The sequence below is a fragment of the Callorhinus ursinus genome, unplaced genomic scaffold (assembly GCF_003265705.2).
Source record: "Callorhinus ursinus isolate GAN/ISIS: 27379988/994484 unplaced genomic scaffold, GSC_fseal_2.0 scaffold4, whole genome shotgun sequence".
NCBI classification, from domain to species: Eukaryota; Metazoa; Chordata; class Mammalia; order Carnivora; family Otariidae; genus Callorhinus; species Callorhinus ursinus.
This window is the reverse complement of record NW_027397066.1, coordinates 128,234,103-128,258,042: the sequence shown is the minus strand read 5'-3', so window position 1 is coordinate 128,258,042 and position 23,940 is coordinate 128,234,103. Positions and strand designations below refer to the sequence as shown.

Here is a 23,940-nt window from a genome sequence, read left to right as displayed (position 1 = left end):
TTTTCTTTCTTTCTTTTTCTTTCTTTCTTTCTCTCTTTCTTTCTTTCTCTCTTTCTCTCTCTCTTTCTCTCTCTCTTTCTCTCTTTCTTTCTCTCTTTCTTTCTTTCTTTCTTTCTTTCTTTCTTTCTTTCTTTCTTTCCTTCTTTTTTCTTTTTTCTTTTTCTTTCTTTCTTTCTTTCCATGGCCTGGTGTTTTAGCTTTAACTTTTAACCCAAGAGATGGACAAGAGCCCCTGAAAGCATTATATAGCCTCTTATGTTCCTATGGGCCCAAACCTTTGTTCTAGGAAATCCCCATAGGTAAATTTGTCTCTGAATTTAAATTTCCTGTATCATCTTTTTCTTTTCTTCTTCTTCTTTTTAAAACATTTTCTGGGGCCTGGGGATTTCCTTGCTTTTTTGAGACTTCTTTATACAAGTAAAAAGTTGCCTCATATTTCATTCAGGATCTCTAGGTGTTGCATATTGGGAGAATTTTTCAGGTTACCAACTATATCAGATTACTGAAAAAGGAAATTTTTCTATAGAGTCAGCCTGGAGAACAATTTGGAAATATTTAGTCAGCTGAATATGTTCATACCCTACAACCCCAACAATTCAATCTTAGGTATATACCCCAGATCAAAAACAAATGTGCAGCAAAGAGTCATGGCCAAGAATGTTGACTGTAGCATTGTTTGTAAAGATGGAAAAAATAGAAACAACTTAAATGTGCATGTACAGAAGAAGAATACATGAAACTTAATATAGTCACAAAATGAGATAGCATACAACAGGTAAAATTAACGAACTAGTCCAAATGTAGGAAGATGACTTAATCGCAAATGTAGTGTTGGCCAAAAGAGCCAACTGAAGACTCTTATGCACAGAATGATTACATTTATTTAAAGTTTTTAAAAACACTCCAAATTATGCTTATATTTTTTAGGGATATAGGCATATCTGAAAAGTTGGGACTGATAACGTGAACTTTAGGAGAGCGGTTACCTTTGGAGAGGTTGCGGGGGGAAAGAGATTGGGAAGAGTACAAGGAGGGCTTCACCTGCATTTCTGATGTGTTTCAGAAAAAAACATGACAGTTCTGAAGACAGCAAATGAAGACCCATTGGCCAGTCCCTGTGAGTGTCCTGTTTTTTTTTTTTTTTTTTTTCAGACCCATGAGCTGGGAATAGTTTCTATATATTTAAATGGTTAAATGGAAACTGCATTTTGCTTTCTGGACCACAAGATCTAAAATATTTATTCTCTGCTCTTTAAGAAGCACCCTTTGGTCAATATGGAAAAGTGTAAGAAAATTTGTGGTGGGTACTCGGTTATCTGTTACATTGTTCTCTAAAAAAAATGTTAAAAAAAGTATAACCTCAATACAATTATTGCTTTAAAAATTAATATCATCATATATCCAATCAATGTCTAATTAGCTCTGATAATTACCTTGTAAATGTTTTTTAATAGTTGTTCTGTTCAAATTAGGATCTAAACAATATCAACACCTTTTAAAAAAAAGGTAGGTATACATTCATAATGAAAAATAACTAGAGCACCTCTGAGTTCTTCTCGAGCTTTCCTCTATCTTTCCTTTCCATAATTCCCAATCTCTTTGAAAGACCGTCAACATGTCTTTATCTCAACCCACTGCAACCTGGCTACTGTATCAAGCACAGCCACTCAAATTGCTCTCTCTGGATCACCAGTGCTTTCTTTTTTTTTTTTTTTTTTTAAGATTTTTATTTATTTATTTATTTATTTATTTATTTATTTATTTGTCAGAGAGAGCACAAGCAGGGGGAGCAGTAGAGGGAGAGGGAGAAGCAGGCTCCCCACTGAGGAAGGAGCCCGATGTGGGACTCGATCCCAGGACCCCGGGATCATGACCCGAGCCGAAGGCAGACGCTTAACGACTGAGCCACCCAGGCGTCTCCACCAGTGCTTTCTAATCGCTAAACCAAAGGGACCCATTTCTGTCCATATTACACGTCTTCCTCTGTATCACTTAACATAATTAATCAATTATAGAAATGCTCCTCTTCCTTGGGTCTTATGATGCCATTTTCTCCTTGATCTCCTATGACCTTGATGGCTCCCTTCCGGTTTGGGGTTAGGAGTCTTTCTTTTCCACCTGGTCCTTTCATCGTAATGTCTATCTTTTGTTTCTTATTCCTTATATCCTTCCTGGGCCACGGCATCCATGTTCATGGCTTTCATCTCACTCCTCGGCTGATGATTCCCAAACACACCGCCTCCCACCAGGCCTAGCTGCCCAGCTCTAGACCTGCGTTCTCGCCCTCAGTTCTCCTTGGACACGTCATAGGGGCCTTAGGTTCAGCACGTCCAGAGCAGAACTCTTCAGCTCCCTGCTAGTTTAGGCCCTTGTTAGCGCTCACCTCGTCTGCTTCATTAACTTCTTAACCTATCTCCTTGCCTTTAGTCTCATCTCCGAAACCAATTTCACGTAATGTCCAGAGCAATAGCTCTGTGACAAAAAGTAATCATTTCCTCCTGCACTTACCCTTCAGTGGGATTTCCTTTCCTTAGCTTCCAGACCCCTTGACATCATTTCAAGCCCCTTTGAGTTGTCCTGAGTTCCTTTCCTGCTTAACCCTGACACTCCCCACCGCACGCCTGAGGGTACAACTGCTTGAATGTGCCAAACTCTGAGCCTTTCTATGTGCTTCAACTGTAATGCCTTTCCCTGACATCTTGGCTTGATGAACTCCTGAGATTCATTTTAAGGATCTCCTCCTCTGTGAAGATTTCCTGAATCTTCCACCCCCAGATGAATGAAGACCTTCCTTTCCCATGTCCTCATGGGACTCCATACACAAACAATCATACACAATTGCTTTTATTAAACTGTATTTTAGTTATTGATTAATGTGCTACTGTCCCTACTTACCCGTGTCTGCCCTGGGAGGCTTGGACCTGGTCTCATTCACCTGGACCTAGAATAGTGTCTGGTACATTATAGGCACATGACTGCCTGAGGAATGACATGAAATTTATCCAAGATTTATACATGTATTCATGACAAAATCATAACCATTTAAGTAATAAAATGAAACTGTGGTAATACCTGGATAAATATGATTTTTTAGTTAACCACATTTTTTTTTTATTCCAAAATGTTAATGATCCCAAATCTTTTTATGTAGGGTTTACTTCTGTCTTCTCACACCCAAACAGGCAACAGTTACTGCTTCCCTTCCTGTATATTATGTAGCCACATCTACGAGTAGTACTGAGAAAGTATTCTTTTTTTTTTTTTAAGATTTTTATTTATTTATCTGTCAGAGAGAGAGACAGAGAGAGAGTATGAGCAGCGGGGAGAGGGAGAAGCAGAGCCCGATGTGGGGCTCGATCCCAGGACCCCGGGATCATGACCTGAGCCAAAGATAGACGCTCAACTGACTGAGGACCCAGGTGCCCCCTGAGAAAGTATTCTTATCCGTCTTCCTCTCAAACTAGGGATGGAGTTCAGACCCAGAAAATATACATTGAGCAGCATGACAATTTGCAGAAAGGCCAGGTAGTCACAAACATTTTGGGGAGATTTTGAAAGGAATATAAAAGGAATACAAATTCCATAGATGATAAATTTCAAGCCAGTAAGAGCTGATTTGAAAACTCGAAAAAGAAATAAAATTTCTGTATCAGGAAAAATGAATAGAAAAATCTGCCTGGGGGTGGAGATGACAGCACAGAAGCATTTCCTGATTAATTGAAGAAGGTGGTTTGAAAGGGAAGTTATCTACCAGAGCAGGGTCCAGTTGGTGGTGGTGTTTTGGTTTCTTTTCCTCGAAACAAAACCACCAAATCTAGTTTGTTTTGGAAATTTGAATTTTTCTTCTATGTGTCTTTGTTATATATAAATTACAATGTCTTTATTATTTCCCGCTTCCCCGCCCCACTGTAGTTTTCAGAAACACGAGCTCAGTGGTTACGAGGGTTTGCTGACATGTGCTTTTATCTTACATTGACAATATTAATTTAAAAGTTAATGTCTTCTTTTTTAAACATAATGCTTGTTTTTTATGGTCAAGATTACTCGATTTAGCAAATAAAACTAGAGGACACCCAGTTAAATGTAAATTTCAAATAGACACTTTTTTTTTTAGTGTAAGTACATCTCGTGCAGTTCAGTGTTAGAGGCCACACAAATATTGCATGGGACATGTTTATACTAAAACATTATTTGTTGTTTATCTGATATTCAAATTTAACTGGGCAGCCTGTACTTTAGTAGCTCTCTGACTATGATTATCTTTTGTCAAGCAAAGACCATCCTTACGTTGGTGCATCACTAAGACCACAGGCATATTGGCTGTGTAGCCAGTTAGCAAATATTAGACGAAAATTTAAGCTGAGTCCTAGATCAATCATTCAACTCATAAGTAGAGGACCTGTGCTGGAAAACGCAAAACAAAACAAAAAACACCCCAGTGATTGCATAGGCTAAAACCAGGAATCCAGGAGTGGATCAACTTTAGAGAATCTACTAATGTAATTCATCCCATTAAAAACTAGAAGAGAAAAAAAATTGCAGGATCATAATAATAAAGGCCGAAAAGAGGTTGACAAGAGAGTGGGGCTGCCCAGCATCAGTAGCTCAAGCGGCAACACTCAATTCTCAGTGCTCAAGTCCTGCTAGATTGCCCCGGGGTGGAGGGGCAGGGCTGAGTCTCAAGGTGAAATAGGATCAGAGGGAAGCAGGGCTTAGAGACCCGGGTAGGGGCCTTTGCTGACCCCAGAAAATCCCACCCACAATCTGCTCCCCTCAGACACTGCTCCAGAGACCTCAGGAGATGGCCTCCTTCCTCAGCCTCCCAAACTCTTGCTCTCTGCTCCTCCTTAGGCTGATGATGTGAACTTCTGATTGCACCCTGTCCCCCTTCCTCCTGCCGCTTGTGGTGAAGGTACATTAGCCCCTGAGATACTAGCCCACATCTCCTTTCCCTACCCTCCCGTCCTCTGATGTATCACAAACATACATCCACCACTGAGCTTTTTGGCTTGTCTCTGTCTTTCGGTTGCTTTCTCTGGCAACTCTGAGCCTGTACTGATCTGAGCAAGGAGTGCCATGCCTGGACAGAGGGCGCAAGAGCCCACCTGTCTCCCTCCCCTACTCAGGGGGGCGCTGGTCGCAGGCCAGGGGGAGGACAAGGGCATGGCCAAGGACATTTGTTTCCAACTTCCTCTCTAGAACTGTATCCTTGAAACTGGCTATTCAAAAGAGAGACAGAGGGAGGCCTGGGTGGCTCAGTTGGTTAAGTGGCTGTCTAACAAAGACAGCAGAATAAAGAATCCTAACTGCTTGAGACTATTTGCTGTCTCTATGAGACCCATACTGTTCAGACAAAGTCTAAATAAATTCAGTTTAAAGAGCATGCATCAAATACTATGAGTAGAGCATTGTGATACATGCTAAAAGGGAAACAAATGATATATACGGTCCCTTAGGAAGTTCAAACTCTAGAGCTAAAAGCTTAAAACCTAAAAATTGGGGCGTCTGAGTGGCTCAGATGGTTAAGTGTTTGCCTTCGGCTCAGGTCATGATCCCAGGGTCCTGGGATCGAGCCCCACATCAGGCTCCCTGCTCAGCGGGGAGCCTGCTTCTCCCTCTCCTTCTGCTGCTCCCCCAGCTTGTACTCTCTCGCTTGCACTCTCTGTCTCTTAAATAAATAAATAAATAAATAAATAAATAAATAAATAAAATCTTTTAAAAAAGAGAGAAATATAATAAAAGTGGAAAATTATTCAGATTAGTAATGATAATAACCATATTTTAATAAAATCCTCTTTTTTCCCCATTTTAAAGCACTTGTGTGTCTATTATCCCACTGATGGTAGAAAGAGTTTTAAATGTGAAAAGTGTGTATGTGGACTCTGTCCCATAAAAATACATGTATTCCTTTTAAACCGCCAGGTACCATAGGCCAGTATAAGTCTCCAGTGTGCAAAAAAGATAGTCAGAAGGTCAAAAATGCAGCTTTCCCAGGTGAGTAACTTCAAACCGAGACAGCCTGAGGGTCTGGGCAAGTCTGACTAAATATGAGTAAGTTTTCTCTTAAAAAGACATCAAAATAAACAGTTTAAAACAAAAAAGACATCGGAGCATTGTGGTCCCCCTTCGTGGGGCATGTTTTCATCTGATAATGAATTGCAATTGCAGGTGTGTTTCTCAAGGCAAGGTGGTAAAAATATAACCAAGCTTCACAAGTAAATTCCCAGAGCAGACTACCACAGGAAAGCATTTTACCAGATGACCCTCCTCAAAATAAGCAAAGGAAACATTTGTCAACCTTCTTTCAATGTAAGGCATCGTCACCTTCAGTCATCCGGTGGCCGGAGAGAAAGGGTGTGCAAAACACAGGCACAGCTTTCCCTGAACTACCCTGTGAGAGTTAGAACCTGCCCTTACCCCTCTGTGCTTTTGCCTCACATCTGTTCAACCATACTTAGTCTGACCATATCTTCTTCAGGTAAATATGTCAGGAAAAATATATTAAGTGAATATTTTCAATTAACCAAAATTGTTAAATATGTCGTACAACAGAGCTTACAGTGAAAACAACAATCCTTCCGATGCCCTAGCCCTGTCCCCAGAGAGTTAGGTCACCTGAGGGAAACCATGTGGAACACCGGATTCCCCCCACCCCACCAAACAAAAACTAGAGACATGAAAATTTTCATCACTCAGGATTCTTCACTTGGCATTAAATGGTTCCTCCCATTTTCCAGCGTTTTCTTTAAAATTCAGATAACCTTTTGAGGAAACCACCTGAGATCCCTAGTTCTCTTTGTGACTAAGAATGCACTGTGTGTATTCTTGGAAGAGGGTGGACAGAGGGAAGGGGACACGATATTCTTGATAAAAAGGTGAGAGATGTCTTAACAGTGTCTCTCCGACTAACCTGGCCTATTTACATTTCCTGAGCAACTTGTACCCGACGGCTACCTCACAGCAGACAGGGTTCCAGGTGCTGGGGATAGATATGGCGCCAAGCCGCGGTGGCCTCGGGCAATAAACGAGTGCCTGAATGAACTACTCTTGGATCATAAACAGTTAGCACTCTTTTTGAAACCAAGCAAACCAGAGAAAGGCCAGAACACTTCAGAAGCCATGCAGGATGGTGTCCCAGGGGCCCAACGTCAAGGAGCCATGGTCCATCCACTTGGTGTTGGCAACTTCCTGCTTCAAACGCGATCACCCTCCCACAGACAGGCTGGGGCCCAATTTTAAGGCGTTTGTTCCCATTTTTCCCTGGCCCATCACAGCCAGATTCCACAGATGCTGAGTAACTGATTTGTAGAGAGATACCAGAACCGGAGAGCTAGACCATTTATTTGATGGCTGCATACATCCGTTCACTTTGCTTTCAGGGGCTTCTTTCTGGGTAGGGTTCTCCAATCATCTTTAAAGCTAGTAAGGACTATCTTCACGAATAACAACAAATTAAAATAAAGTCAATTGAATTACAGTTTAACTTAGTAACTCTCAACCCAGCATACTTACCGTGTACTCACTGCCAAAATCATGGGGGGAGCTCTGAGAACAGATCGTTGCCCACGTGCAGCTGCAGATACCCTCACAAAACGGATCTGGGTGGAGCTTAAAACCCACCAGGCGATGCTGGTGCACAGTAAGTGTTGAGAACAAGAGGTGTTACCAATAATTAAGCACAACTAAATGAGGTTGTTTGGGCAACTTAAACCAGTGGCTGTAAGTATGGCCTCCAGACCAGCAGCATTTTGTTAGAAATGAAAATTCTTGGGGTGCCTGGCTGGCTCAGTCAGCAGAGCGTGTGATTCTTGATTTGGGGGTTGTGGGTTCGAATCCCACCTTAGGTGGGGAGATTACTTAAAAATAAAATCTTTAAAAAAAAAAAAACCCTTAAAATTCTTGGCCTCATCCCAGACCTACTAAAGCAGAGACTCTGGGAGCAGGGGCCAGCACTCTGTGTTTGAGAAGCCCTCCAGGTGATTCTGATGCTAAAGTTTGAGGACCACTGGTGTAAACCTCCAAGCTGATGTGTCGGCAGTGACCATTAGTGGAAATGAGGGTTTTACACTCCAGCGCATTCTCTCCTGTTCAGACTTACTCAGGAAGGCATGGTCATGACAGTGTTCTCTCAGTCTAGCCTGGCCAGAGTCTCTCAGGAGCTCCAGGCTTCAGTGATGATTCTTAAGCTACTGCATTCTGGTGATTGAGTTGGCAGCTGCTAGGCAAGCCTTGGGCATCCAACTCCCTGACCTCTGATTCTTCTCCACTTTACCAAGGAGGAGCACAGAGAACAGGAGGGGAGGGCGTTGGGGTGGCCCAGGGGAAGACGGGAAATGGGTAGGGTCGGCAGCAGTGGTTCTCAACCTTGGAGTCACCTGGAGAACTGTAAAAAATACTGAGGCTTGTGTTCACCGCAGATACCATGAGGTAAAGGTTTGGGCATCAAGAGTGTTAAAGGTCCCCAGGCGATTCTTTCGTGCAGCCAAGGCTGAGAACCACTGGAGAGCTTCTTGGTTTGGTTTTGTCTCATCCTTCTCTCACTGACTGGCTCTTTGCTGTGCCCAGACGTACGGGGGTGATAAGAAGTAGGCAGACTTCTTGAGTTTGGTGTCTTGAAAGCTTGAAATTCATATCCTCCAGTTACTCCTCAGAGCAGGGCTGAGTTTGAATGCCTGACACTCAACTTGTGTTTCCCTTTGTTTCATTATCTGAATTATAAAATTGTTAAAAATCGTAAAAAAAATATGCTCTTGGGTGGCTCAGTCGATTAAACGTCTGCCTTCAGCTCAGGTCATGATCCCAGGGGTCCTGGGCTCCCTGCTTAGCGGGGAGTCTGCTCCTCCCTCTGCCCCTCCCCTCCCCAGCTTGTGCCCTCTCTATTTCTCTTCCAAAAATAAATAAATAAAATCTTAAAAAAAATAAAATGAGATAAGATAGTTGACACAATTTGTGCACGGAGTCTACGTAACAGATGAAAGAATGGGTCCTCTGATTGAGGTCCAACATACTTGATGATATCCTGAGTTTATGCCATTCTCTCAGCCTTGTTCTGTTTTCTGCTATAACAGCGTTCTTTCAGTTCCTACGTAATTCTTGTTTTTTGTGTTTTTTTTTTCACTTAAAAAACTAGAGCTTGGTTGCATATTTGTTCCACTTTCAAAAAAGGAGAAGTTAGCTAGTTTGCTTCACTGGGAAGCAGAGTCATTTCCACTTAGTGACGGTGTTTGGAGCTGTGATGGGGGGGGAGGGGTGTGACCGGCCCGCTCGGAGGGGGCTGGGGCTGCCAGGCTCACCTCCAGCATTTGCCCGTTTCCGACCCACAAGGATTTCCTCCAGGGTCCTTGCCAGATGTGTGGAATATGCGTCCCAGATGTGTTTGCATGGATATAGTCAATGATCCTTTGTGAGCGATGCCACAACGGTGCGGTTGATGATCTGGTAATTTTAGGATTTGAGGATTAAAAGCCAAGCGAAGTGCTTTCCTGGTTCCCGTCACTATGCCCATGATCTTGTAGTAATGCGGCAGGATCTGAGCAGAGGGGGAGAGATGGTGAAAGGGAGAGTGCGGGGGGCAGGGGGGGGGGGGGGGGGGGGGGAGTTGGCGTTGGGGCCACTTGAAGACAGGGCTCCCGTGGCCTGGAGCCCTGGCCGCCCCGCGGGCATTCCGTGGGCAGCTCGCGTGCAGGGCCCAGGGCCCCTCCGCGGGCGGCCCTCACACACAGCCCGTCTGCTTGTCACGTCCTGTGCTCGCTCTTTCTTCTTCTCTTCTGTACTTTTGCTGGCTAACGCCTCTCCCTTTTCGCTCTCAGGCTTGATCCTCTCCATTTCTGCAGCTTTCTCAGCTTTAGCCCCCCGGACCATACATCTTTTACCCTGAAATATGTCTAAATTTAGGTAAGAAGACACAACCAAAAAAATGAAGACATTGTAGCAGGCAGATTAGTCCCGTGGGGAGCCGCAGAGAAACTGGAGAGCCTAGAGATCGCGGAGGGCGGGTGGGTAGAGCGCGGAGGAAGTAGCAAACCCACCAGCAGGTGGCATGAGCGCGGTGCTCTCTGGGTTAGCTTGGGTTGTCAGGGGTGTGATTCGCTTTGCTCTTCAGCCCAACAGTACGCGAGAGGCAGGGCAGGGGCCTCCTTTCCTGACCTTTAAGAAACAGAGGGTTGAAGCCGTGAGGGGCTTTCGCAGGCCCCGTCGGTCTGCGTCTTGCGCACCACCCCATACCACGGAGATGTCCACAAAGCCCGCGCACCATGCAAGACACCGCCCTGCACGCTCTGCTCCACACGGCAAGCTCCAGACTCACTTCCTGAAAGAGAGTTCTGGGTTCTCCCGCAATAGTGCTGGACCCCTTAGGTTGTCAAGTGTCGCTTTTATCCCAGAAGCATAGGATGGTTCCTACGGGAAATCACCACGGACTGTTAGGGGCCTTAGCAAGTGTTGCTTAGAAAAGGCTGGGGTCCAAAGGCATGTCTGGGGACACCCGTGTCCATTGGGTTAAGAGTTGCTGTTACCCCACAGGCCACAGGAGGAACCTCCATAACGTCCCCTGAGTTGCCCCCCTGGACTCCCCTGCCTGCTCTTGTGACCCCTGGCTGTGCTGCGGTTCCCACCTTGGGTTTGTCCACCTCTGGTTTTCTCGCTCTTACCTCTCTGTCCCCTTGGTCACCCATGCTCAGTCACTGATTTGATTCAGTGGCCCACCCTGCTTTTCCAACTCCCCTTCTGACGACACGTAATGCTCCTGGCATGAACTCTTGGGCCTGATCCCCACTGTTTGTCAACTCCTGCCCCCGCCTTTCCCATCCAACACCCCCTGCACCCCCAGCACTTTCCTGATTTAGTTTCTGCCAGTTTTCATCGTGTGAGGCCTGGGCTGGAGCTATTTGGAGAAGCTGTGAGGGCGGACCACAGGCTTGGTGCTGTCCGTTCTCCTCCTGCACCCAACGCCCTCGCCCCTGTTCTCACCACACTTGAGACAAAATACAGACAGTACAGGGGTGCCTGAGTGGCTCAGTCAGTTAAGCATCTGCCTTCCGCTCAGGTCATGACCCCAGGGTCCTGGGATCGAGTCCCTCATCCGGCTCCCTGCTCAGCAGGGAGCCTGCTTCTCCCTCTCCCTCTGCCGCTCCCCCTGCTTGTGCTCTCTCTCTCTCTCTCTCTCTGAGACAAATAAATAAGTAAAATCTTAAAAAAAAAAAACCAAACAGACTGTATGTGCACATGTGCCATATGAAGGATGGGCAGGGGTGTTTATTGTGGCATCTCTGAAAACGGAAGAGAAACAACCGAAATCTCTGTCAATAGGAATAGGTTATGATACAGCCAAATAATAGGGGGAAAAAACAACTCTCTGTATATAGACAGGAAATAATCTTGAAAACCAATTTTTAAGTGAAAAAAGCAAGAGACAGAACATATATAGATTTTGCTACCTTTTGTGTTAAAAAAAGAAAACAGGAAATGATATTTATATACGCATGGAGTTTCTCTGGAAGGCAACAGAAACAACGGCTACCTCTGGGGAGGGAACAGTAGTAACTGGGGGATGTGGTGTAGTGACATTTCCTTTCTGACCTTAGTACCATGTGTCTAGTACCAATTCAAAAATTCTAATTAAAAACAAGATAAACACCATATGTGTGGAAATGTGGAAATAGATGGGGCCTTGGGGATCACCCCTTAGTTGTACAAATTAGGACATTAAGTCACAGGGGTAAATAATCTGTTCAAATTCCCGCTACTATGAAGTGACAGAGCTGTGACTAGAACCTTCGCTGTCATTTGGTGCTTATGCTCTAGGGAATGTGGCTTCCAAATCATATGTAGCAGAACTTATAAATGACAGGGTTGTACCCCAGGACAAGACATTCGAGACTCAGGTTCTTCATCTGTAAAATGTGCACAATAAGGTTGTTGTTGTTGTGAAGATGAAAGTAGGTAGTGCCTGTTATCCTAGCTAGTTCCTAGCATACGAAGCATCTGATAAATGCCAGTTACTGTTATTTCTTATTTTTGGCTATGATGGTGTTGGATGGGGCAGAGAGGGCTGGGAAGAAGGTTATCATAGAAGCATCTGGAGATGAAGGCTTGTAGGGTAAAGAAAAATAAAATAGAGAGGGAGAGAGACCAACCCCTTGGTTCTTATTTATTTAGGTAGTCACTAGAGATTCTGAGAGGGTAAATGATGCTTAATGTGGAAAATGTATGTTAGGGTGTATGTGAGAGGGATATGGGGAGAGAAATTCCAGCCCTTTTCACTGCAAATTGTCACTAAAGGCCACCTGTGACCAGCACTGCCCCTTATGCTAAAAGATGAATGTACAACCCGGGACCATCTGGTGTGCTTCTTTCCATTTCTCTTTCATTCCTGATTATCCAAACGCCCTTGTTATTCCTGCTACCTTATTTCCTTTCCTATTTTCTCTTCTTCTGGGGCCATGGGTCAAACGGTGACCCAAAGCCTTCCTTGGAGGGGTGCCTGGTTGAGCATCTGACTCTTGGTTTTGGCTCAGGTCATGATCTCAGGGTTGTGGGATCAAGCCCTGCAATGGGCTCTGTGCTCAGCGGTGCATCTGCTTGACATTCTCTTTCTTTCCCTCTGCCCCTCCTCCTGCTTGTGCTCTCTCTCTCTCTTTTCTTGCTCTCTCTAAAACAAATTAATTTTAAAAATAAAATAAATAAAACTTAAAAAAAAAAAAGCCTTCCTTGGAGAGGCGCCGAACACATCCTGCTCTTCTGGGCAGCTTTGCTCACAGCACATCTGGGCTGAGGAGCTTAGCAGGAGACCCACAAAGCCAAGGCTTCTGGGACCCATCCCCCTGCCCTTCCCTTTCATGCCAGAAAGCCACCTCCTTATAGGCAGAGGGGCAAGGACATGGGGTTCCCTCTCTTGTTCACCACTTGATGATTGGTAATCATATTCCGGTCTAATTGGAAGGAAAATACCGTGTGAGGTTCAAAGCTCAGGTTCAGCGACTGGCCCTCTTGGGTTCAAATCCTCCTCCATGATTGCTCTGTGACTATGGGCAAGTTGTGGAACCTCTTTGCCCTAGTTTCCATCTGGGAAAATGGTAAGGACAAAATGAGATAATCTGGGTAAAAGGCAGAGGCTTAGTCAATTCTCTATAAAGGTTAGCCTGACATAGTGGCGGCAGCCTCAGCTGTAGTAGAAGTAAGCAAAAGAGATAAAAGGCAAGTCTGGGGATTCGAGGAAGGTCTGTAAGCACTGACCTCAAGGAACAGGGTCAGTACCACCAATTGCACCTGCATATGTGCCACTCACCCCCACCCCCTGTAAATGTCTCATCGTCACCAGCTGGATTATCAGTGAAGAATGCTATTTGGTCTCTGCAAGCAATGTGACTCTAATGAGGAGATTGTTCTAGTGGACAAATATCTTTTCCCGGTTCAGGGTGATACATGATGCATCAAAGCTTTTAACATATGCTATTATTATTAACTTATTACCTTATTTCCAAGACGTAAATATAAGACAAAGCTGTTTAACCCAGACAGAAGTCAATAAATAGTAGATATTTTTTAAAAAAATCCTGCTTTTGGCATAAACACGTGAGGAATACCAGTTAGTTAGACTCTGCAGTTTATAATTGATTCTGATTGTTTGGGGTGGCATTTACCAATGTGATTATCAAGTGGATTCCCTGGTCTTGGAGGAAACTGAAACGTTCATCTGTATAACCAAAAAAAAAAAAATAGACTGATCAAACAAATATTTTTATATATTAAATCAGAGGAATCCCTTGTCATTCAGTTGCGCAGATGGATAGGGTGTGGGATGGGCCCTGCAGGGGCCTGCTCCGGCATTCCAAATGGTGACCTAACCTCTGGTTATAGAGCACGGCTTGAAGCAGCTGACTTTTCTGTTTGCACAGCACCTTGCACTTTAGAAAGAACTTTCCCATACGTCATCTTATGTATTGGGTAAGTTTTCTAAGGCCTAAACTCATATGCTCTCTTCCTCGGTGGGCCCCATTTGAACGATAGACAATGTTATACTATGGTAGGATGAAAACCTTCGGCTTACCTTACTGTGGTCGCTACATAGCTAAGGTGAGGAGAGATTTTTCAGATAATCATCAGGCTCATAGTCCTTCCCTGCCCTGGGATGGGCCCCAGGATGGTTTTCCAACACAATCTGAAATTCAAACAGAATAAACTGGTTTATAGCTTCTTAATAGGGAAAGTTCTAAAGATGCTTTTTATTAAATACATTTAAATATTGGTGCAGTTTCCTTCGTCTCTAAGGGAACTTCCTCTTTGAGAATGTCGCCTTACAAATGAAATCCGCACTGTGTTTTTATTTAGAACCCAGGAAGATTTCTGTCAGATAATCTCGGAGAGACTCAGTTCTCTGCAGAATGTGAGAACTGACACTGAAATCTAATCAGTCACCCCAGTTTCCAAAAATTCTTCCACACCGATAGGTAACCTTTTATTAAAAATTAGGACAGTGCGGGGCGCCTGGGTGGCTCAGTCGGTTAAGCGTCGGACTCTTGGACTCTTGGTTTGGGCTCAGGTCATGATCTCAGGGTCGTGGGATGGAGCCCCATGTTGGGCTCTGTGATCAGCGGGGAGCCTGCTTCAGATTCTCTCTCTCCCTCTGCCCCTCCCCCTCGGCTCCTGCCCTCACTCACACAAAGGCACACGCAATCTCTCTTTCTCAAATAAATAAATAAATAAAATCTTAAAAAAAATTGGGACAGTGTGCATTCCTTTATACCCAAGTGTTGTGAGGAAAGTAGTTAACTTCTAGTAGATGTGAATTTAGATTTATAGCATAAAAATAGCATCATACCCTATAGGAGATGTTCTGGAATATCACCCTCTTGACACAACAAAGCTTCTCAGTGCCCTTCGCGTAAGTGTGTCTAACGTATCTGGTCAAGGCTAAATTACCTGCATTTGTGGGAGGTTTCTCTCTGGGCTCTGATTCCATGTTCAATATACTCCCAGCTCGAGCTCCATTTACGCTAAATCAACACTCTGTCACACTGAACTGGAAGACCAAACGCAGTGGATCAAGTTTACCACTGGATGCATGTAGGATATATTTAAAACTCATTGAAAACAACATAGTAGCTTTGTCTCCATGGCCCTCTCAATTTTGTGTGTGTCCCTACAGATTTCTCTGAGGAAACAGAACAGTCAGCAGAAATGCCCCTGGAAGAGGAAAACAGAGATGAAGCTTTTCATATTCAAACTGCATTTGTTGCCGTGACCACGGGAGCATTCATGGCAAATTCAAGTTTTGGCGACATTGATGAGGATGAAAATCAGTTGGAGTTTGTATTAATGGTGTTGATCCCACTGGTTTTATTTGCTCTCTTATTTTTATCAGTGATAATCCTTGTAATACGCTATAAAAGAAAAAGGACCAAACAAGGTAAATATTTTGTATGTTCCCAATTTCCAGACAATCGCTTCATGTGTTAATGAACAATCAGTAAAACAAAATATTTTTTGCTTCTTCTACACAGAGCCTTCCAGCCAAGGATCTCAGAGTGCCTTACAGACGTGTGAGTATGATCCTAATGCCTGTCTGGAGTGGGTGATGGGGGAGGGAAAAGAAGGGAGAGGTTTTAAAGTTGAGCAACCAGGACTACATAAACTAGTAAATGATGAACATCCCCTTATTTTTCAAAAAGAGAACGGCTTCGGCCTAAAATGAGATTTAAAACACACAGCTCCCCTCTCTGTACCTAATCCAGAGGAGGGCCTTGTCTAATATCGGCCAAGAGGTCCATGCAACATTCCCTAAATTGGAGGAAACGTTCAAAAGGGCAAAGCGGTGGGTCAGTTTGGGGTTGGGGATGGGAAGGCTGAGACCTTGGGCTCGTCTCCACCGGAAGAGGATTCTTCTGCCGTATATTCTGTATATTATATAATATATTCTGTATATTTCCGTCGAAGATACCGTTTTCTCCTCCCATGCCCGATTCGATTGTGAAAAAGCCTGAGTAAAGCATTGTTCTTATTCTCGTTAAAGCTATGCTAACTTTTGTATGAAATTCCTAGTTGGCTGAAGATTACCAGCATCAAGCTGAAACCGATCTGATAGAGAATTCCCTAGGTCAGAGATACCTCTGTGGGTATTCAGCTCCAAATCTAGGAGCAACAAATACTAGGTGTCAGGGTGCTTCTAAGTCCAAAACAGACTTGAGGACTTTTGGCTTGTGCTGGTAAAAATGACTCTAATTAGACTTTTTAAAGTTGAAGCCTTTAGTTATTCCAAAAATCACTCAAGGGATGGGACTATCTCTAATGAGCTACATATTGATACGTGCATACAAAAACTCACTGTATATCCCTCACACTCACTAACAGGGCACCTCTGGCTTTGCGATCATGCCCTTGGCCTGCAGGCCTGGCTCCCTCTCCTTGTATCAGGAGAGCCTTTAAGCTCTCGGCAGGAGCTATAAATGGTCATTTTCCATTATGCCAGCAGGTATGGTAAAAGTGAGCTAGGGAAGAAGCACTGATGTGCGTTACCTTTCTTGGCAGGAGCCAATATAATAGATTCCAAGGGAGTCGAAAAAAACCACATGTTTTTCCACTGCTTGAAATTTCAGGGTGACCTAGTAACTGGTCACATGGGAACTCCTTTGTAAGCTAAAGAAAAAGATAAAGCAAACGGAGATGCCTGGACCCCATTTTTTTAACCTCAGGGACAGTAAGAATTTCCTGCCTAAACCATAGCCCTGCAGCCAGTCTTACCTAATGATATTATGGGATTTGGGGGGGGGGGATGTTGGGGGTGTCTGGTCAAATGTGCCTGCTTTCAAGGCTCTAAATACAGGAAGGGATTTTTCATGGAACTTCGTTGTGAGCATCTCCAAAGTCAAAAGCCATTCACCATCAAGAACTGGCCTCCTTCTCAGAGGACTCATGCATCGTGCTGGAGCCACACTCCCAAGTATTTGCTATTCCCGGAGCCTGGCTTATACACACGTTCATGATGCTTACATGCCTGGTTGACACTACTCTTCTGTTTGGGATTTCCTTCTTGTCTGCTTGGCAAACTGCCCCTCCATTCTTCCATGCCCAGTTCTGAAGTTTTTATGAAGCCTTGAGTAATCACTCCTTGGGCAAAATGAATCACCACCTCTTCTGTGTTCTCACTTACTGCGCACAGCATTTACGTTGCGTAAGTTGGTGACTTGTCTTTTTTCTTTTTTTAGTCTCTCTTACTAGGTTATGTTCTCTTTAAGGTCTGAGAGAACCAAGAACTTGTCTTATTTATCTTGTTTAATGGTGTGATGTGGGGGTTAGAGTATGGGCTCCGGAACCGCACTGCCTGGTTGGCTTTTTTCCCTAGCTCTACGACTTCTCTGATTCAGTTTCCTCATCTGTGAAATGGGCAAATCCAACACCTGGCTTACAGAGCCTCGGTGAGAAGGAAATGGATTCATCTATGTAAACCACTTTGGAAAAAGAGTAGCTGGCATATTGTGTTAGCTGCTGCTTCTTATTATTATTGCCCCTTTGACCTGACACGGTGTTATATTAGCTGCTCAATACATGTGGTTGAATGAACGAGTTAATGAAACAGCGTTAGTACTTTTTTAAAAGAACACTTACCTATTCTCAGAGATAAAAAACAAATTCGAAACTTATTCTTAATACAAACTGGCACATTCTTTTTGTTTTAAAATATGCCTCACTTTTAAGAGAAACAACACAGAGATCTTAAATTTTCAAAACAATTGCTTATCACAAGTTTTGATAGAGAGAGCTTAATTTGAATATTTCCTTTAATATAGATACAGATGGTTAACTGCTTAACACATGAATATCTCTTCAGGCAAACTAAATGCTGAAAAGTTAAGCACTACTGTCTGCCAAAGTCCACCCATTCATATTTAACATTATAACGCAGATCAATAAAAGGAGAGGGGCGCCTGGGTGGCGCAGCGGGTTAAGCGTTGGACTCTTGATTTTTGACTCAGGTCATGCTCTTAGGGTTGTGAGATCGAGCCCCACATCAGGCTCCATGCTCAGCGGGGAGTCTGCTTAAGATTATCTCTCCCTCTCCGTCTGTGTGCCCTCCCCCCAGCTCTCTAAAAAATAAATAAATCAGTCTTAAAAAAATAAAGGAGACTGTTCAAATTAACAAAATTTGATTTCAGTATTTTTTTCCAGGAAAAATAAAACTGTCACACTGGGTCAGACCAGCGTTTTGCTTGGAAAGCATCCAAAACGATGTTTTGTGGGAGGGCATGGATGATGTCGCCTCAGAAAGTTAGAAATAGACACGTTGGTTCTCCCCCCACGTGAATAGCGCCTGGTGTGTTCTTCTCCAGCAGGAAGTAAACCTGCACATTTGATGACTGGGGAGGACCCGGCCAACACCTTTAGAAAGAGCCCTTCTTCTGACCGGCAATCACGTTTTTTTTTCCTTTGGCCTTGTCCATTTTCAAGTCCAGGAGAAGGGAAGTGCTGGGCGGTAATTTGCTGTTCAATTGCCCTTCTTCCTAGATCTCCAGGAGTTACATTTGTAGCTGTTCTTATTTAACATTTATTAAGGGACTCGATGGGCTGTGTCTCTGTGTTAGCTGCAGGCATCCCTTTAAACAGGCTGTGGCGACGTGAAGCCTGGCTCGGCTCAGAACATCTCCAGAAAGACTCTCTCTTGCTCAGGGTTCCGCATGGAAAAGAAAAGCTAAGCCAGCTGGTCCCCTGTGGGGCTCCGCGCCGCCCCCCCCCCCCCCCCCCCCCACGCAGCCCAGCGGTCCCACCACCCACCACCCCACCACCAGAGGTGCACAGAGGAGAGTAGCTGACAGCGGGGGTACGGGCGTGCTAAGTGGGTGTAACTGGAGACTGGAGGCAGAGGACAAAGTGGGGAGGAGGGTATGACATGGAAGGGCTGTAGGAGGGAAAATGGAATCAAGGGCAGGTGCGGGCTTGTGTAAGAGGTACATTTGCCCTCCAGTTTCGGAGGGAGTAGATGGCTATTAATAAAGAGATAGAGGCCAGGTGGAGAGGTGCGGGCAGGGCCTGATTGCTGGGGACATGTAATTGGTCTCCCCCCTGGCTTAATGCTCAGCTCTGGTGAGCTCTCCCAGATGTTTTTCTGTTGCCATGGTGGCTGGGCCGGGGGTAATGGTCTCAGAGCAGGAGAGACGAGGCCACAGAAGGCTTTTTGCTCTGTTTGAATACTGATTACAGGAGCTTCGCATTTGGTGCATCTGGAGCACTTTTGTAATGGGTTTTTAAACTTTTCCATCATCTGCATGCAGGGTTAGCTTTTGCTCTCCACAAAGCCTGCGGGCACTCAAATTATAAAGATAAATCCATGCCTTCTACGGTGGGGCTGTGGGGCCACTTGCTCTCTGAGAAATTAGTGTGGGTGTGTGTGTGTGGGGGGGGGGTTACTAAGCAGGAAAAGAGGGGGAGGAAAAGGGGGGGAAGTGACAAAATAGGGGGATCTTTATGAGTCACCTGTAGGGGAGGTTCAATGTGCGGGGACTTTATTTATAGTAAAACCCCTTAAGGAAATAGAATGTCAATTTGAGATTAAAATTATATAAAAATTATAAAATGAATATACTCCCCTTTCCCCAGTCCAAGTGTCTGCACCTGCAGGGAGGATCAGGCACCTGCAGGGAGCTTCAGATTCCTACCAGGGGCCAGAAAGACATAACCCAGTGGCCCTGGGAGGTAGGCAGTAATGGCATGAAACTTCCATCTGTGCCTAGCTTTCCTGGATCAGCAAGGCCGTGAAAGCTTGCCAACCCTCAGGAAATGACAACGGCTCCCAGCTTCCAGGAGCTCAGTTCCCGGTGCCTGCTGGCTGTGTTTCCTTGATGGGGACCCGCATTTCTGCAGGCCTGGTGAAAAGAGACTTCTGATTGCCAAGGATCGGGAACATCTGACTATTCGGTGGACCCCTGTAAAGTGGTTTGCTTCTTGATGGTTTTCACATGGTAGAGGGTGCTGGGGGCCTATGCTCTCCACTCACATGACATGACTGCCTCATTTCTCTGGATGCATTGGTTCCCCTGCCAAACAAAACAGAGCTGGAGCTGGGGCAATGCGCCCTGATTCTTGCCACATGTTCATCTGGAGTCTGATGGGCATTTGACAGTCTGTTACCTGGTCCTCACCTCAACCACAGCAACATAGAGCGGGTTTGCTCAGAGCTTCGATTTTACGATATTACGAAGTCCAAAACCGGGTGTGAATTTAATCCGCGTTGGACCATCCAGATTAAGACCTACTCATTTATTCAATACAGATTTACTGGGTGTTTGCCAGGTACTGTGCTAGCTGGATGGGAGGTGAGGGGACATCAGGGCGAACAAAACAGGCATGATGTCTGTCCTTTTGGAACTATGTTTTAGCGGGAGAGACAGACAAAATTAAGCAGATGGATTGATCAGTGACAAATTGTGGCAAATGCTGTGAAGGACCAAGAAAGGTGCTGGGCTGGGGAACAACTGGAAAGGTGGGCCCTACTTCAGATGTAGAGTGCTCCTTGAGGAGAGACTATAAACTGAGACCAGAAGGAAGTGAGGAGTCCAGCCAAGCAAGCAGCAGGGGTGAGGATAGAGTTCTAAGGGGAGCCCTTGATGGAATATACCACGACCTGTTCCGGGACAAAGAGACAGTCCCAGTGTTGGGCTTGATGTGTCACGGGAGATGCAACAGTGATGTTTTGAACTGGGACATTTTGGGTAGGGGGTCAACGAACCATCCCTCTTGTCTGGCTCCTCCTTGCCTTCCCTCACCACTGTTTTCTTCCACATATGGATTAAAAGAATAAAAAGGGATAAACTTCTGATTTGAGGTAAATACTCTCAGAGGACCATCTTATCTCTAAAAAAAAAACCAAACAGATTTCATGTGGATTAGGACCTCGTTTCAATATGGCACATGTTTGACTCAGAGGTTAATTATTGCTCCCTTAAAAATGCGATTTGAAGTCTTCTCTTGTGTTTGTAAAGGAGATTTCAGCTGTTGTTGAAATAAAAAGTTGTATGGACAGTGAAAGCTAACATGGCCTTTATTTTTTTTTTCTCTTTAGGTGAACTGGGAAGTGAAAACATCAAAGTGTAAGTCCCCACTACCTCTGACCCAGCTCAGTGAGGACAAGGGTATCAGGGAGAGGAGCAGATTAGAAAGCCATCTGCTTTTTATGAGTTTTTGTTCTGACACCCTTCAGGGACCCTTGCGGGGCCTCTTGCTTCCTGGGCCCTGGGAGAGGGCCCTGAGCAGCCTATGGGGATGCACGCTCATCCCCCAACCCCAATTCAGTGGGGGATCTGGGTAAAGAACAGGGTCCTCTTCAGAAAAAACTAAATCTTTTTGACTACTACCAGTTCCAAATGCATTGTAGTTCAATATTCTGACACTGGGTGTACTTCAAGGACATTGGTTTGTTCATTCTTGTTAACATTTTATCACCGGGAAAGATATGTTCCCTGGTATTAAAGGAGGAGAGCCCTGGTAGAAGCCTGAAGTTCATGTGGCAGAACCATGGTGGGGTGGGAGGGAGAAAAGGAATGGAGGGGGAGAAGAAGGAAGGGTGGTGCAGGGAGGGGGGGGAGGGAGGAGAAAGAGGGGAGAGATGGGGAGAGGGAGGGAGGGAAGTGGCGGGGGGAGAGGACAAGGTTCCACCAGAAGAGTGTTCTGGGGCCCGGTCACCACCCTCGCCCCCACTTCCCCCTAGCAACCTTGCTTGTTTAAACACTTTGCTCACTTCCTCTCCACGGTGTCACGCCCATACTGTGGTTCAGAGCTGGTGGTCCTCCTCCCCAACCCCATTTACATTGACCAGGGGCTTCTTTCCCGTAACTGTGGGCTCTGCGCCCTGCTAAGTGAGTGCGGTGGGTTTCTGAAAGCAAGGGCTCTATTTCTCCATGACAGAAGAGCCTGGGAATTGGAAGGAGAGGTGAGGAAAGCAACCTGTTCACGGGGGCCTCTTGACCTGGGGCCCAGATCAGAAACCTCAAAGAAAGGGAAGTGAAATTAAGCAAGGCTAAAATGCTCAACAGGGCAACTCCCCGGAGGATCCTCACCGTGGAAGCCTGTTGGCTCAACGTTGTGCCTTCTGGGGGGCAGGCAGTGTCTCCGGGTCTCCCTTTGAGCTGCGTGCCCTCCATCTTTGGATCAGCGATAGAGGAAGGTTTATTTTCGTTCTAGCCTTTCCTCCATTTAGAGTTTGGTACATGTGAATAGGGCAACCCCCCCCCCCCATCTGCCCTGGAGTGTCACACACGACCTCAAGTTCACCTTTCTCCCACTCAGCATTCCAGGCTCTCCCAAAAGGAAACTCTGTCCACCACACTTCTTTTTGTTTTAACGTGGTTTTTGCTCTCTCTCTAGCCCCATTTTTGAGGAAGACACGCCCTCTGTTATGGAAATCGAAATGGAAGAGCTTGACAAGTGGATGAACAGCATGAATAGGAATGGTACGGTCACCTAAAGTTCTTTTTCTGTCTTCTCTAGTATGAGAAGACTGTCAGAGTTTCAGAAATACCCCGTAAATCCTGGAGTGTGTCAGGGTGAGCCCAAGCCACATTAGATTTGGAGCATGCAAACGGTGAACCTGGGTCTGACCATCGTTAAAGACTCCGTTTGATTAGGCCATCACTTGGTGCCCTTGGTTTTTACTGTTGTACAAGCTTTTCAAATGGCCTCTTTAAAGAAGCCGATGGTCTTTTTTCAAACAAGGAACAGGTCCAAATTATCTGGAAAAAGTTAGCATCTGGCGTTACCTTATATATGGTAGAATTTAGAGATCTACGATTTTGATCTGTATATGGATATAAAACTTTACCACATATAGTTTACACAGATCTGTGCTGTCCAGTACAACAAACGCTAGCCACATGTGGCTATTTAAATTAAAAATTTAAAAAAATGAAATAAAGTTAAAAATTTTGTTCGTCAGTCACTCTAGCCACATTTTGAGTGCTCAGTAGCCACTTGCGGCTCATAACTACTATATTATACAGTACAAGTTTAGAACATTTCCATCATATAGAAACTTCTATGGGACAACACTAATATAGTAGTATTATAGATATGCTCATGAACTTGTTGATATCTGGCAGTAATTGTATGTGTTCTGTACTTTTCGTTGAATCAATGTTCGGATTTAAAAATGATGGTAGCTGTTTTTTTCCTTTTTAAAGTTCCGTTTAAAAAGTCAATAAATTATTTTCACGCTCGGATTAAATTAATAAGATCCAATATTTATATTATCATATCATTCGTATTTTTCACATTCGTCTTTAAAAAATACTCCGGAGTCTGTCAGATTCAACAATAGTGAAGTCCAAATCCAGAGACCTGTTATTAGAATTATTGTACCAGAGGCTTATCAACATAAGCTTTCCAAAAGATTAGAACCATTCAATGAACTTGTATAATTTCCAACAGAACAGTTTTTCATAGCCCAATATGGAGGAAAGAATGGCTCTGTAGAGCATTTAAGGATGGGGGCAGGTCACTGAGATAATCCTGAAGGTAGTTTCATTTTGTTATTTTTAGTTTATAAAATATACCTACATAATAGAATTTGGAAAATGCAAAAAAAAAAAAGTAGAAAGAAGAAAAGAATATACCACCCAAAGATAACCTCTCTTAATCATTTGCCATATTTCCTTTTGTGCCTGGGACAATTGTAATACAAAATCAGGATCCTGTTACACTCACTAAACCAGAAACCTAGAAAAAGGCCTTTCTTTTTAACACCCACAGCAAAGAGTTATTTTGACACATACGTGATGGAGCTGATGGATTTTGTTTTTCCTTAAAAATAACTGGGGCATAATAGGAGGGAACTCTGACGACTTTAAGAAGGTTAGTTGTTCCTCACTTTACCTGCTGCTTTTTGATTGGGCATCGTGACTGAAATCATTCTGCAGGCACATCAGGACCTCCGGTAAAGCAATTTTATTCCAGTGTCTA

At 44.4% G+C, this 23,940-nt stretch overlaps 1 protein-coding gene across 5 annotated transcripts in view; it reads left to right on the top strand.

Annotated features, from left to right (window-relative positions):
* TMEM154 (transmembrane protein 154) overlaps positions 1-23,940 on the top strand; it is a 61,856-nt gene that overhangs the window by 5,075 nt on the left and 32,841 nt on the right. For 4 of the 5 annotated variants that reach the window (XR_003208859.2, XR_003208858.2, XM_025874320.2 and 1 more), the window contains exons 2-6: positions 1,064-1,117; positions 15,146-15,406; positions 15,501-15,539; positions 21,050-21,077; positions 22,351-22,436. Coding sequence is in view for 3 of the 5 variants with exons in the window: in XM_025874320.2 (XP_025730105.1) it covers positions 1,064-1,117; positions 15,146-15,406; positions 15,501-15,539; positions 21,050-21,077; positions 22,351-22,436 (468 nt within the window). In the remaining 2 variants the exon portion in view is untranslated. The remainder of the gene's footprint in view (positions 1-1,063; positions 1,118-15,145; positions 15,407-15,500; positions 15,540-21,049; positions 21,078-22,350; positions 22,437-23,940) is intronic. The other variant, XM_025874321.2, reaches the window with a different exon arrangement.